A 15,753-nucleotide genomic window follows, 5' to 3' on the forward strand; every position below is an offset into this window, starting at 1 on the left:
AGATCATAAGAGATTTCCCCCTCCCCTCCATATCCACACTCCACTCCCCCCCCCTCCACCGCCACTCCATATCCACACTCCACTCCCCCTCCCCTCCATATCCACACTCTACTCCCCCCTCCTCTCCATATCCACACTCCACTCCCCCTCCCCTCCATACCCCTCCTCCCCCCTCCCTCCATATCCACACTCTCACCCCCTCCCCCTCCATATCCACACTCTACCCCCCTCCCTCCATATCCACACCTCTACTCCCCCCTCCCCTCCATATCCACACTCTACTCCCCCCTCCCTCCATATCACACTCCACTCCCCCTCCCTTCCATAGCCCACACTCTACTCCCCCCTCCCCTCCATATCCACACTCCACTCCCCTCCCCTCCATAGCCACACCTCCACCACTCCTCCCCTCCATATCCACACTCCCTCACCCCATCCCTCCATATCCAAACTCCACTCCCCACTCCCCTCCATATCCACACACTACTCCCCCCTCCCTCCTCCATATCCACACTCTGCTCACCCCTCCCCTCCATATCTACACTCTACTCCCCCCACCCCTCCATATCCACACTCCACTCCATATCTACACTCCACTCCCCCCCTCCCTCCATATCCACTCTCCACTCCCCCTCCCCTCCATATCCACACTCCACTCCCCCCTCCCCTCCATATCCACACTCCACTCCCCCTCCCCTCCACCCTCCACTCCATATCCACACTCCACTCCCCTCCCCTCCATATCCACACTCCACTCCCCCCTCCCCTCCATATCCACACTCTACTCCCCCCTCCCCTCCATATCCACACTCTACTCCCTACTCCCCCTCCCCTCTATATCCACACTCTACTCCCCCCTCCCCTCCATATCCACACTCTACTCCCCCCTCCCCTCCATATCCACACTCTACTCCCCCCTCCCCTCCATATCCACACTCCACTCCCCCTCCCCTCCATATCCACTCACTCCCCCCTCCCCTCCATATCCACACTCCACTCCCCTCCATATCCACACTCCACTCCCCCTCCCTCCATAGCCACACTCTGTTCACCCCTCCCCTCCATATTCACACTCCACTACTCCCCCTCCCCTCCATATCCACACTCTACTCCCCCCTCCCCTCCATATCCACACTCCACTCCCCCTCCCTCTATATCCACACTCTACTCCCCCCTCCCCTCCATATCCACACTCCACTCCCCCTCCCCTCCATATCCACACTCTACTCCCCCCTCCCCTCCATATCCACACTCCGCTCACCCCTCCCCTCCATATCCACACTCCACTCCCCCCCTCCCTCCATATCCACACTACTCCCCCCCTCCCCTCCATATCCACACTCTGCTCACCCCTCCCCTCCATATCTACACTCTACTCCCCCCTCCCCTCCATATCCACACTCCACTCCATATCTACACTCTACTCCCCCCTCCCCTCCATATCCACACTCCACTCCCCCCTCCCCTCCATATCCACACTCCACTCCCCCCTCCCCTCCATATCCACACTCCACCTCCCCCCTCCCCTCCATATCCACTTTATACTCCCCTCTCCCTCATATCCACTCTATACTCCCTCTCCCTCATATCTACTCTATACTCCCCCTCCCCCCATATCCACACTATAGTCCCCCCCACCTCCCCTTTCTCCTCCTCCCTGCGCCCCCCCATAGAAACATAGAAAATAGGTGCAGGAGTAGGCCATTCGGCCCTTCGAGCCTGCACCATTATTCAATAAGATCATGGCTGATCATTCCCTCAGTACCCCTTTCCTGCTTTCTCTCTATACCCCTTGATCCCTTTAGCCGTAAGGTCCATATCTAACTCCCTCTTGAATATATCTAATGAACTGGCATCAACAACTCTCTGCGGCAGGGAATTCCACAGGTTAACAACTCTGAGTGAAGAAGTTTCTCCTCATCTCAGTCCTAAATGGCCTACCCCTTATCCTAAGACTATGTCCTCTGGTTCTGGATTTCCCCAACATCGGGAACATTCTACCTGCATCTAACCTGTCCAGTCCCATCAGAATCTTATACGTTTCTATGAGATCCCCTCTCATCCTTCTAAACTCCAATGTATAAATGCCCAGTTGATCCAGTCTCTCCTCATATGTCAGTCCAGCCATCCCTGGAATCAGTCTGGTGAACCTTCGCTGCACTCTTTCAATAGCAAGAAAGTCCTTCCTCAGATTAGGAGACCAAAACTGAACACAATGTTCCAGGCGAGGCCTCACCAAGGCCCTGTATAATTGCAGTAAGACCTCCCTGCTTCTATACTCAAATCCCCTAGTTATGAAGGCCAACATACCATTTGCCTTCTTCAGCACCTGCTGTACCTGTATGCCAACTTTCAATGACTGATGAACCATGACACCCAGGTCTTGTTGCACCTCCCTTTTCCTAATCTGCTGCCATTCAGATAATATTCTGTCTTTGCGTTTGTTCCCCCAAAGTGGATAACCACACATTTATCCACATTATACTGCATCTGCCATGCATTTTTCCACTCACTTTACCTGTCTAAGTCACCCTGCAGCCTCTTAGCATTTCCCTCACAGCTCACACCGCTACCCAGTTTAGTGTCATCTGCAAACTTGGAGATATTACACTCAACTCCTTCATCTAAATCATTGATGTATATTGTAAAGAGCTGGGGTCCCAGCACTGAGCCCTGCGGCACTCCACTAGTCACTACCTGCCATTCTGAAAAGGACCCGTTTATCCCGACTCTCTGCTTCCTGTCTGCCAACCAGTTCTCGATTCCACGTCAGTATATTACCCCCAATACCGTGTGCTTTGATTTTGCACACCAATCTCGTGTGGGACCTTGTCAGAAACCTTTTGAAAGTCCAAATACACCACATCCACTGGTTCTCCCTTGTCGACTCTACTAGTTACACCCTCAAAAAATTTCAGAAGATTTGTCAAGCATGATTTTCCCTTCACAAATCCATGCTGACTTGGACCGATCCTGTCCAAATGCGTTGCTTTTTCATCCTTAATAATTGATTCCAACATTTTCCCTACTACTGATGTCAGGCTAACCGGTCTATAATTACTCGCTTTCTCTCTCCCTCCCTTTTTAAAAAGTGGTGTTACATTAGCTACCCTCCAGTCCATAGGAACTGATCCAGAGTTGATAGACTGTTGGAAAATGATCACCAATGCATCCACTATTTCGAGGGCCACTTCCTTAAGTACTCTGGGATGCAGACCATCAGGCCCTGGGGATTTATTGGCCTTCAATCTCATCAATTTCCCAAACACAATTTCCCGCCTAATAAGGATATCCTTCAGTTCCTCCTTCTCACTAGACCCTCGGTCCCCTAGTACTTCCGGAAAGTTATTTGTGTCATCCTTCGTGAAGACAGAATCAAAGTTCAATTGGTCTGCCATTTCTTTGTTCCCCATTATAAATTCACCTGAATCCGACTGCAAGGGACCTACGTTTGTCTTCACTAATCTTTTTCTCTTCACATATCTATAGAAACTTTTGCAGTCAGTTTTTATGTTCCCGGTAAGCTTCTTCTCGTACTCTATTTCCCCCTCTTAATTAAACCCTTTGTCCTCCTCTGCTGAATTCTAAATTTCTCCCAGTCCTCAGGTTTGCTGCTTTTTCTGGCCAATTTATATGCCTCTTCCTTGGATTTAACACTATCCTTAATTTTCCTTGTTAACCACAGTTGAGCCACCTTCCCAGTTTTATCTTTACCCCAGACAGGGATGTACAATTGCTGAAGTTCATCCATGTGATCTTTAAATGTCTGCCATTGCCTATCCACCGTCAACCCTTTAAGTATCACTTGCCAGTCTATTCTAGCCAATTCACGCCTCAAACCATCGAAGTTACCTTTCCTTATGTTCAGGGCCCTAGTTTCTGAATTAACTGTGTCACTCTCCATCTTAATAAAGAATTCTCCCATGTTATGGTCACTCTTCCTTAAGGTGCCTCGCACAACAAGATTGCTAATTAGTCTCTTCTCATTACACATCACCCAGTCTTGGATGGCCAGATCACTAGTTGATTCCTCGACATATTGGTCTAGAAAACCATCCCTAATACAGTCCAGGAAATCCTCCTCCACTGCATTGCTACCAGTTTGGTTAGCCCAATCAATATGTAGATTAAAGTCACCCATGATAACTGCTGTACCTTTATTGCATGCATCCCTAATTTCTTGTTTGATGCTGTCCCCAACCTCAATACTACTGTTTGGTGGTCTGTACACAACTCCTACTAGCGTTTTCTGCCCTTTGGTATTCCGTAGCTCCACCCATACCGATTCCACATCATCCAAGCCAATGTCCTTCCTTACTATTGCATTAATTTCTTCTTTAACCAGCAATGCCACCCCGCCTCCTTTGCGTTTCTGTCTGTCCTTCCTAAATGTTGAATACCCCTGGATGTTGAGTTCCTAACCTTGGTCACCCTGGAGCCATGTCTCCGTGATGCCAATTACATCATATCCATTAACTGCTATCTGTGCAGTTAATTCGTCCACCTTATTCCGAATACTCCTCGCATTGAGGCACAGAGCCTTCAGGCTTGTCTTGCTAACACACTTTGCACCTTTAGAATTTTGCTGTAATGTGGCCCTTTTTGCTTCAGGTTTCTCTGCCCTTCACTTTTACTTTTCTTCTTTCTATCTTTTGCTTCTGACCCCATTCTCCCTGCATAGGTTCCCATCCCCCTGCCATATTAGTTTAACTCCTCCCCAACAGCACTAGCAAACACTCCCCCTAGGACATTGGTTCCGGTCCTGCCCAGGTGCAGACCGTCCGGTTTGTACTGGTCCCATCTCCCCCAGAACCGGTTCCAATGTCCCAGGAATTTGAACCCCTCCCTTCTGCACCACTCCTCCTCAAGCCACGTATTCATCTGAGCTATCCTGCGATTCCAACTCTGACTAGCACGTGGCACTGGTAGCAATCCCGAGATTACTACTTTTGAGGTCCTACTTTTTAAATTTAGCTCCTAACTCCCTAAATTCGTCTTGTAGGATCTCATCCCATTTTTTTACCTATATCGTTGGTACCTATATGTACCACGACAACTGGCTGTTCACCGTCCCTTTTCAGAATGTCCTGCACCCGTTCCGAGACATTCCTGACCCTGGTGCCAGGGAGGCAACATACCATCCTGGAGTCTCGGTTGCAGCCGCAGAAACGCCTATCTATTCCCCTCACAATTGAATCCCCTATCACTAAAAGCTCTCCCACTCTTTTTCCTGCCCTCCTGTGCAGCAGAGCCACCCACGGTGCCATGAACTTGGCCACTGCTGCCCTCCCCTGATGAGTCATCCCCCCCAACAGTACCCAAAGCGGTGTATCTGTTTTGCAGGGGGATGAACGCAGGGGACCCCTGCACTACCTTCCTTGCACTGCTCTTCCTGTTGGTCACCCATTCCCTATCTGGCTGTGTACCGTTTACCTGCGGTGAGACCAACTCACCAAACATGCTACTCACATCATTCTCAGCATCGTGGATGCTCCAGAGTGAATCCACCCGCAGCTCCAGTGCCGCAATGCGGTCCGTCAGGATCTGCAGGCAGATGCTCTTCCTGCACACGCAGTCGTCAGGGACACCGGAAGCGTCCGATTTCCCACATAGTACAGGAGGAGCATATCACGTGTCCGAGATCTCCTGCCATGACCTTAGTAAACTTAATTTGGCAACAACAATGCCAAATGTTACTTACTGATAAAGAAAAGAAAAAGAAAAACTACTTAACAATCATCAGTCAATCACTTACCCCCTTGGCTGTGATGTCACCTTTCGATTTCTTTCTACTTCTTTTTTGCCTCCTCACCCTGCTGCAGCTGCACCGGCTGGGCCTTTATAGGCCGCCTCGATCTCCCGCTCCGCCTCCCGACTCGACACTATACCCCCCCCACCCCCATATCCACACTCCACTCCCCCTGCCCCAATATCCACACTCCACTCCCCCTGCCCCAATATCCACACTCCACTCCCCCTTCCCCAATATCCACACTCTACTCCCCCTGCCCCAATATCCACACTCCACTCCCCCTTCCCCAATATCCACACTCCACTCCCCCTGCCCCAATATCCACACTCCACTCCCCCTGCCCCAATATCCACACTCCACTCCCCCTGCCCCAATATCCACACTTCACTCCCCCTGCCCCAATATCCACACTCCACTCCCCCTGCCCCAATATCCACACTCCACTCCCCCTGCCCCAATATCCACACTCTACTCCCCCTTCCCCAATATCCACACTCTACTCCCCCTGCCCCAATATCCACACTCTACTCCCTCCTCCCCCCCCCTCCATTGAATAAATTTCAGACAGAAAGACAGTTTCTTGAATGATAAGGGGATAAGGGGTTATGGGGAGCCGGCAGGGAAGTGGACCTGAGTCCATGATCAGATCAGCCATGATGTTATTAAATGGCGAAGCAGGCTCGAGGGGCCTTATGGCCTACTCCTGCTCCTATTTCTTATGTTCTTATGTCCACACTCTACTTCCCATCCCCCCATATCCACACTCAACTCCCCCTCCCCCCATAGCCACTCTATACTTCCCCCGTATCCATTCTATACATCCCTCCCCATATCCACACGATCCTCCCTTATCCACTCTATACTCCCCTTCCCCCAGTCTACCCCCCCATATCCACTCTATACTCCCTCATATCCACACTCCACATCCCCTCCCCCCCATATCCACACACTACCCCCCCCCATCCACATTATACTCCCCCTTCCCCCATATCCACGCAATACCGTCCCCCCCATATCCACTCTATACTCCCCCCCCATATCCGCGCTCTACTTCCCTCCCCCTCCCCCCCCCCTCCCATTATCCACACTACTCCCCTTCCCCCTCCACATCCACACACTCAGGATGAAAAAGGAGTTAGACCTCCTGGTGGTGTGTGTATTCCCCGCACATGGGGGACCGCCCTGTGCCGCAGGCTGCTCAGAGGCCGGACCTGCCGGGGCTCTTGAGTGCGTCTCGACAGGCAGCAGAGGTGAGGCAGTGAGGGCGCCCTGTACCTGCTCCCGCTTCGGAAGCATCCCGGCTCGGGTTGGAGAGCCTCCTGTAAGTGGAATTGGATTCCCCAGGTAGCGTCTCTTCACTGAGTGTCTTCTGAAGACAATCCTATCATGATGGGGGGGAGGGGGGGGGGGCACGCACAGCTGAGCTGTCTCCCGATGGGGGGGGGGGGTCGACCATGGTGGGTGGGATGGGGGGCGGTGCGCTCACAGCTGAGCTGTCCCCCGATGCAGGGACGCAAAGCTAAGTGCCGCAGCCCAAGTGAGGCCGCACAGCTCAGCGGTCGGTCGGTCACGCACCGACCGGGCTGTGAGTGAGCTGAAGAGTCCTTACACTCTGTGCTGCACTATACCCGCTAACTGCACACAGTTACAGCTCTCTCGCTTAGAAAGGTGCTGCGCTTCTCTCAGACACTGAACAGAGCCATCAAGGGCCAAACATTGGCTCACATACAATACTCTGTCAGAAGCTTGTTATTTATATCTGAAAGTGTTGGGTAGTTTAAAAAAAAAATCAATCTATTTTTCCCTCAGTGGGCTCAGCTGATCCGGTGGTTGCCCAGCTGACACACAGCGTTCCCAGCCGAGTTATCAGTTCGGTTACTGACCTATACCAGCAGTCTGCCTGTCATTACTGGGACCTGCTTTCTCCTGTCCCTGCCACACCACATCGATGGTGCCCACACTGGCACTGCTTTTAGCTTCTGCAACAATCTGAACTACTTCAGCCGCAACAGCAGGCTGGACAGTGGCGATTGTGACCTGTTTCCCTGGGTCTTTCTTCGCCTGACTCTTTTTGCCATCTTCCTTTCCTCTCGAATCCTCTGACTTTGTCATTTCTCGACATGGAGCTCCATCCTGATTATCTAATTCTGTGCACGGTCTCTCCTTAGCCACTATCTTGGGGTACTCTCTCTTCTGTGAGGAACGCCGTCTCACAGCCCTCTTGGACCCGGTGCTAGATGGGTCCTCACAAACAATATCTGTCCTGAACACTTCTACGTACAAGAATTCAGGGGGCTCCTTTAAAGCAGGGTCCATGGTTACACCTTCACAAGAAAGAGAAAGTTACAGGTGAACTTACCATTTCCGCTATCACCAAGCTACGAGAAAGTGGGCACTGGACAAGCGAACTTACACAGCACCGGCTCACAAATACTTCAGCACATATCCAACATCTCCAGTTATTTTGCAGAATCGGACACTGTAGCTCAGATTGCTGCAGGACTTCGGTTTCTGCTATGTTTCCTGGAGCTTGCTTTAATGCTGAGCTGCAGGATGACCATGTGCACTAGGTGGCATGAGTCAGGACTGGGGGTGTAAAGGGAAGGGGCCATGAGGTGGTGTTGTGGGGGTAGGTGTTAGAGACCAGCTTGTTATAGACCTGCAGGACGTAGGGCAGGCCATCACACATTATATACAAGCAGGACTAGGGCCTTTTATACCTTCAGAGCTTCGCAAAGCACTTTATAGCCAATGTTTTGGACATATTATAGTAAGGGCTTATTTTCATTGGTCTATTACGAGGGGGCACAGTTTTAAAGTGGTTGCTGGAAGGTTTAGAGGGGATTTGAGGGGGTGCTTCTTTACGCAGAGGGTTGTGGGGATCTGGAACTCACTGCCTGGAAGAGTGGTGGATGCAGAAACCCTCACCACTTTTAAGAGATGGTTGGATGGGCACTTAAAGTGCAGTAACCTGCAGGGTTACAGACCTAGAGAGCTGGTAATTGGGATTAGACTGGATGACCTTTTGTTGGACGGCGCAGATATAATGGTAAGTACTGCAGGGAATAGAATACGGCCAGGGTGATCTGGACTAGTGTCGATCGCCTGGATGGATGAGAGAGGAATTTTCCCAGATTTTTTTCTCCCTAAATTGGTCTGGGTTTTTATCTGGTTTTTGCCTCTCCCAGGAGATCACATGGCTCCCGTTGGGTTGGAGTGTCGATGTTTTCAGTGTAAGGTGTATTGCCGTTAAGTGAAGCAGACTGGTTGGGCTGGGTGCTCTTTACCTTTCCGGCATTGTTTATAGGGTTATATGTAACCTTCAGGGCTGCTGACCGAGGGCCGAGCGGCTTTGTCGGCCGACGTAGATGTAAATGTCTATATTTCTATGTTTTTTTGAAGTGTAGTCACTTGAATGTAGGAAAATCCAGCAGATAACTTAGTGATGTTGGTAGAGGGATAAGTGTTGGCCAGGACACCGGAGAAAACTCCCCTGCACTTCTTCGAAATAGTGCCCTGGGACCATGTACGTCTCCCCGAGGGGGTTACAGGGCCTCGGTTTAATGTCTCATGTGAAAGAAGGTACCTCCAACAGTGCAGCACTCCCTCAGTACTGCCACCGAATGTCAGCCTGGATGATGGGCCCCAAGTCTCTAGAGTTGGGCTTGCTGACTCAGGAGAGAGTGATACCACTGAGACACGATTGACAGTTCGTTTTTTTTTTGGGAGGGGGGGCATTTTTCAGTTTGATGTTTTAGGAACAAAAACTGGAGGAAATAAACACAGTAAATTTGGAGACAAACCAGTAAAAATGAATTGTTATTCTGAACATCATGAAACCTAAACAAGCAAGAGACAAATTAAATAGGTCGCAGTGTCACCAATCATAACAGAGTTGAAGGAAGCCACCTAGGGCTTGCTACTTAATCAGGTTTTGGAGCAGGTGAAGTGGCACTTTGTGAAGTCAATGAACCAACTCCAACCCACCAATATGCGAGATTGCCTGTAATCCTGGACTAACGTCTAATACAACTGAAAGAACAAACTTGCATTGATGTAGCGCCTTTCACCACCTCAGGATGTCCCAGCCGATGAAGTACTTTTGAAGTCAAGTTACTGTTGCAATGTAGGAAACGCGGCAGCCAATTTATACGCAACAAGGTCCCACAAACAGCAATGTGACAGTGAGCAGATCATCTGTTTTGGGCATACTGGCCTGGACATGGGGCGGGGTGCACGGAGGAGAACTCCCCTGTTGTTCTTCAAATAGTGCCATATGATCTTTTCCATTCACCCGACGGGGCAGACAGGGTCTTGGTCTCGGTTTAACATCTCATTGGAAAGACGGCACCTCTGACAGTGCAGCACTCCCTCAGCACTGCACTGGGAAATTTGTGTGCTCAAGTCCCTGGAGTGGGACTTGAACTCACAATCTTCTGGCTCAGAGGCGAGAGTGCGACAGCTGACACCCGAACAGCTTTGTTCCATATTCATTGAGGAGCAAATTCAGGGCAGCTTCACACAACCTCAATTCAACGGGTCAGTTGCTGGCATGAGAACCAATGCACTCACTCAGGTTACCTCCTCACACAGTTGCTTCTCACTTGGAGATTCCTGGTATTGTTCAGACTGCTGGGGATTGGGGAGATCACTATTTGCATTTTTCTTCCTGTTCTCGGCCGGTGAGCAGTATAACCAACCAAATCACTCACCTCAAAGTTATTGCCTTGGCAGAGTTTGGCTGAACATAGCTCTTGTGGTAGTGCCACTGTGCTCAATACGGCCCAGTACCATAAGTGTGAGGAGCGCGCTTCTTAGGATCCACTGGGAGCGGGCAAAATCGTTTTTGTTTTTTTTTTTAAAAGTGACAATACCCGGCATAAATTGATCACAGGTGTGAATTTCACCAATCAGTAAGGGATTGCTGAGTGAAATCACCAATCAGCGTGGGATCGAGAGGTGAAATCACCAATTAGTGTGGGCTCGAGAGGTGAAATCACCAATCATTCTGGGATCAAAGGGTGAAATCACCAGTCAGTGCGGGATCGAGGGGTGAAATCATCATTCAGTCTGGGATCAAGGGGTGGAATCACCAATCAGTCCGGGATCAAAGGGTGAAATCACCAATCAGTCCGGGATCAAAGGGTGAAATCACCAATCAGTCCGGGATCAAAGGGTGAAATCACCAATCAGTCCGGGATCAAAGGGTGAAATCACCAATCAGTGCGGGATCGAGGGGTGACATCACCAATCAGTCCGGGATCGAGGGGTGAAATCACCAATCAGTGCGGGATCGAAAAGTGAATTCATCAATCAGTGCAGGATCGAGGGGTGAAATCACCAATCAGTGCGGGATCGAGGGGTGAAATCACCAAACAGTGCGGGATCAAGAGGTGAAATCACCAATCAGTGCGGGATCGAGGGATGAAATCACCAATCAGTGCGGTATCTAGGGGTGAAATCACCAATCAGTGCGGGATCGAGGGGTGAAATCACCAATCAGTGCGGGATCGAGGGTGAAATCACCAATCAGTGCGGGATCGAGAGTGAAATCACCAATCAGTGCGGTATCTAGGGGTGAAATCACCAATCAGTGCGGGATCGAGGGGTGAAATCACCAATCAGTGCGGGATCGAGGGTGAAATCACCAATCAGTGCGGGATCGAGAGTGAAATCACCAATCAGTGCTGGATCGAGGGTGAAATCACCAATCAGTGCGGTATCTAGGGGTGAAATCACCAATCAGTGCGGGATCGAGGGGTGAAATCACCAATCAGTGCGGGATCGAGGGTGAAATCACCAATCAGTGCGGGATCGAGAGTGAAATCACCAATCAGTGCGGTATCTAGGGGTGAAATCACCAATCAGTGCGGGATCGAGGGGTGAAATCACCAATCAGTGCGGGATCGAGGGTGAAATCACCAATCAGTGCGGGATCGAGAGTGAAATCACCAATCAGTGCAGGATCGAGGGGTGAAATCACCAATCAGTGCGGGATCGAGGGGTGAAATCACCAAACAGTGCGGGATCAAGAGGTGAAATCACCAATCAGTGCGGGATCGAGGGATGAAATCACCAATCAGTGCGGTATCTAGGGGTGAAATCACCAATCAGTGCGGGATCGAGGGGTGAAATCACCAATCAGTGCGGGAGAGGGTGAAATCACCAATCAGTGCGGGATCGAGAGTGAAATCACCAATCAGTGCGGTATCTAGGGGTGAAATCACCAATCAGTGCGGGATCGAGGGGTGAAATCACCAATCAGTGCGGGATCGAGGGTGAAATCACCAATCAGTGCGGGATCGAGAGTGAAATCACCAATCAGTGCTGGATCGAGGGTGAAATCACCAATCAGTGCGGGATCAAAGGGTGAAATCACCAATCAGTGCGGGATCGAGAGGTGAAATCACAAATCAGTGCGGGATCGAGAGGTGAAATCACCAATCAGTGCGGGATCGAGGGGTGAAATCACCAATCAGTGCGGGATCGAGGGGTGAAATCACCAATCAGTGCGGGATCAAAGGGTGAAATCACCAATCAGTGCGGGATCAAAGGGTGAAATCACCAATCAGTGCGGGATCGAGAGGTGAAATCACCAATCAGTGCGGGATCGAGGGTGAAATCACCAATCAGTGCGGGATCGAGGGTGAAATCACCAATCAGTGCGGGATCGAGGGGTGAAATCACCAATCAGTGCGGGATCGAGAGGTGAAATCACAAATCAGTGCGGGATCGAGGGGTGAAATCACCAATCAGTGCGGGATCGAGGGTGAAATCACCAATCAGTGCGGGATCAAGAGTGAAATCACCAATCAGTGTGGGATCGAGGGTGAAATCACCAATCAGTGCGGGATCGAGGGTGAAATCACCAATCAGTGCGGGATCGAGAGGTGAAATCACCAATCAGTGCGGGATCGAGGGGTGACATCACCAATCAGTCCGGGATCGAGGGGTGAAATCACCAATCAGTCCGGGATCGAGGGGTGACATCGCCAATCAGTGCGGGATCGAGGGGTGAAATCACCAATCAGTGCGGGATCGAGAGGTGAAATCACCAATCAGTGCAGGATCGAGGGGTGAAATCACCAATCAGTGCGGGATCGAGAGGTGAAATCACCAATCAGTGCGGGATCGAGGGGTGAAATCACCAATCAGTGCGGGATCGAGGGGTGAAATCACCAATCAGTGCGGGATCGAGAGGTGAAATCACCAATCAGTGCGGGATCGAGGGTGAAATCACCAATCAGTGCGGGATCGAGAGGTGAAATCACCAATCAGTGCGGGATCGAGGGTGAAATCACCAATCAGTGCGGGATCGAGAGGTGAAATCACCAATCAGTGCGGGATCGAGAGGTGAAATCACCAATCAGTGCGGGATCAAAGGGTGAAATCACCAATCAGTGCGGGATCGAGGGTGAAATCAGCAATCAGTGCGGGATCGAGGGTGAAATCACCAATCAGTGCGGGATCGAGAGGTAAAATCACCAATCAGTGCGGGATCGAGAGGTGAAATCACCAATCAGTGCGGGATCGAGAGGTGAAATCACCAATCAGTGCGGGATCAAAGGGTGAAATCACCAATCAGTGCGGGATCGAGGGTGAAATCAGCAATCAGTGCAGGATCGAGGGTGAAATCACCAATCAGTGCGGGATCGAGGGTGAAATCAGCAATCAGTGCAGGATCGAGGGTGAAATCACCAATCAGTGCGGGATCGAGAGGTGAAATCACCAATCAGTGCGGGATCGAGGGTGAAATCACCCATCAGTCGGGGATGGATAAACAGGGAGTGAATTGGGTTCTCAGCTTTGCCACGTTTGAGGTAGCTACTGGTAAGCGTGGGAGTGTGTGAAACAGGAAGCACTTGCTCCTCTATAGCACCTTTCTCCACCACAGGATGTCCCACTGCACTTCGCTGCTTATGCAGTACTTTTGAAGTCACTGTTGCAATCTAGGAAATGCGACAGCCATTTGGTGCATAGCAAGCTCCCACAAGCAGCAATGTGATATTGAGCTGATGTTCTGTTTTAGTGATGTTGGTTGAGGGAGCTAAGTTGGGCAGGAAGTTGCCGTGCTCCTATTCACCGTGCCGTGAGATCTATTGTGCCCACCCAAGGGGGCAGACAGGCCTTGTACCCAACAAAGGAGGAAAAGCAGTGTGTCCAGTTACCTCTGGTTTCCCACAGCCCGGCCAAGATCAGAAACCTGGAAAGATTGATCACCTGCCTGCTACTCACTGGTTTAGCATGTCAGTGCACCAACATGGTGGGACCACTAGGACCACCATTTGCTCGTGTTAAAGCCCAGTGTATGGCACGATTCCAGCTTTACATCTCATTTTATGGGTTTTCAATCCAACTCCCGAGCTAAACCTACTGCAGTTGATAAGTGTGGAGTGCGGAGACCGAGCGTGGAGTGCGGGCACTGAGCGCGGAGACCGAGCGTGGAGTGCGGAGACCGAGCGTGGAGTGCGGGCACTGAGCGCGGAGACCGAGCGTGGAGTGCGGGCACTGAGCGCGGAGTCCGGGCACCGAGCGCGGAGACCGGGCACCGAGCGCGGAGACCGAGCGTGGAGTGCGGGCACCGAGCGCGGAGACCGAGCGTGGAGTGCGGGCACCGAGCGCGGAGACCGAGCGTGGAGTGCGGGCACTGAGCGCGGAGACCGAGCGTGGAGTGCGGGCACTGAGCGCGGAGACCGAGCGTGGAGTGCGGGCACTGAGCGCGGAGACCGAGCGTGGAGTGCGGGCACCGAGCGTGGAGTGCGGGCACTGAGCGCGGAGACCGAGCGTGGAGTGCGGGCACCGAGCGCGGAGACCGAGCGTGGAGTGCGGGCACTGAGCGCGGAGACCGAGCGTGGAGTGGGGGCACCGAGCGCGGAGACCGAGTGCGGAGACCGGGCATCGAGCGTGGAGACCGAGCGCGGAAACCGGGCACGGAGACCGGGCACGGAGTGGGGGCACCGAGCGCGGTGTGGGGGCACCGAGCGCGGTGTGGGGGCACCGAGCGCGGTGTGGGGGCACCGAGCGCGGTGTGGGGGCACCGAACGCGGTGTGGGGGCACCGAGCGCGGTGTGGGGGCACCGAACGCGGTGTGGGGGCACCGAGCGCGGTGTGGGGGCACCGAGCGCGGTGTGGGGGCACCGAACGCGGTGTGGGGGCACCGAGCGCGGTGTGCCACTTTCCCCGCCCCCTTCACCAAGCGGCATCATGTGACAATAACACCGAACGGGCACATCCAGAGAGTCAGCTTTTACACCACTCTTTGATAACTTGCTTTGAAAGTGGAGAAGGTATATATTCCTGGTGTAAATGACCAACAATTTGCATTTAAATATAACACTAACCCACAGTATTTGGCCGGAATCACAATGAGTTTGTGGGAGATTACATAACAGTGAGTACTCTTCAAAAAGTACTTCATTGGGACGCCCTGAGATTGTGCAAGGTGCTTTAGAAATGTATTTGCTTTCTTTCTATATTGCCTTTAATGTATTAAACCGTCCCAAGGTGATTCACAGGAACATTAGCAGACAACATTTGACACTGAGCTACATCAGGAAATATTAGGACAGGTGAGGTCGGTTTTAAGGAGCGACTTCAAAGAGAGGTAGGGGGGCGGAGGGGTTGAGGGAGGGAGTTCCACAGCCTAGGGCCCAGGTAGCTGCAGGCACCGTTGCCAGGTGATGGAGAGATGAAAATTGGGGATATGCAGAAGATCAGATTTGGTGGAGCGCAGATATCTCGGGGGGCTGCGGGGCTGGAGGCGATTACAGAGATAGGGCGGGGCGGGACCATAGAGGGATTTGAAAGCAAGGATGAGAATTTTGAAATCGAGGCGTTGCTAGACCGGGAGCCAATGTAGGTCAGTGAGCACAGGGGTGATGGGTGAGCGGGACTTGGTGCGAGTTAGGACACGGGGCAACCGAGTTTTCGATGAGCTCAAATTTACGGAGGTGGAAGTAGGCGGACTTAGTGATGGTGTGGATATGCGGTCGGAAGGTCAT

General features: G+C 51.8%; 1 protein-coding gene across 1 annotated transcript in view; it reads right to left on the minus strand.

Annotated features, from left to right (window-relative positions):
* The window catches only part of pnpla6 (patatin-like phospholipase domain containing 6), a 259,651-nt gene that overhangs the window by 135,053 nt on the left and 108,845 nt on the right, over window positions 1–15,753 (minus strand). Inside the window, exon 13 of the mRNA XM_070867081.1 lies at window positions 7,694–8,076. Within this exon, the coding sequence (XP_070723182.1) occupies window positions 7,694–8,076 (383 nt within the window). The remainder of the gene's footprint in view (window positions 1–7,693; window positions 8,077–15,753) is intronic.

Source organism: Pristiophorus japonicus, chromosome 24 (assembly GCF_044704955.1).
Source record: "Pristiophorus japonicus isolate sPriJap1 chromosome 24, sPriJap1.hap1, whole genome shotgun sequence".
Lineage (NCBI taxonomy): Eukaryota > Metazoa > Chordata > Chondrichthyes > Pristiophoridae > Pristiophorus > Pristiophorus japonicus.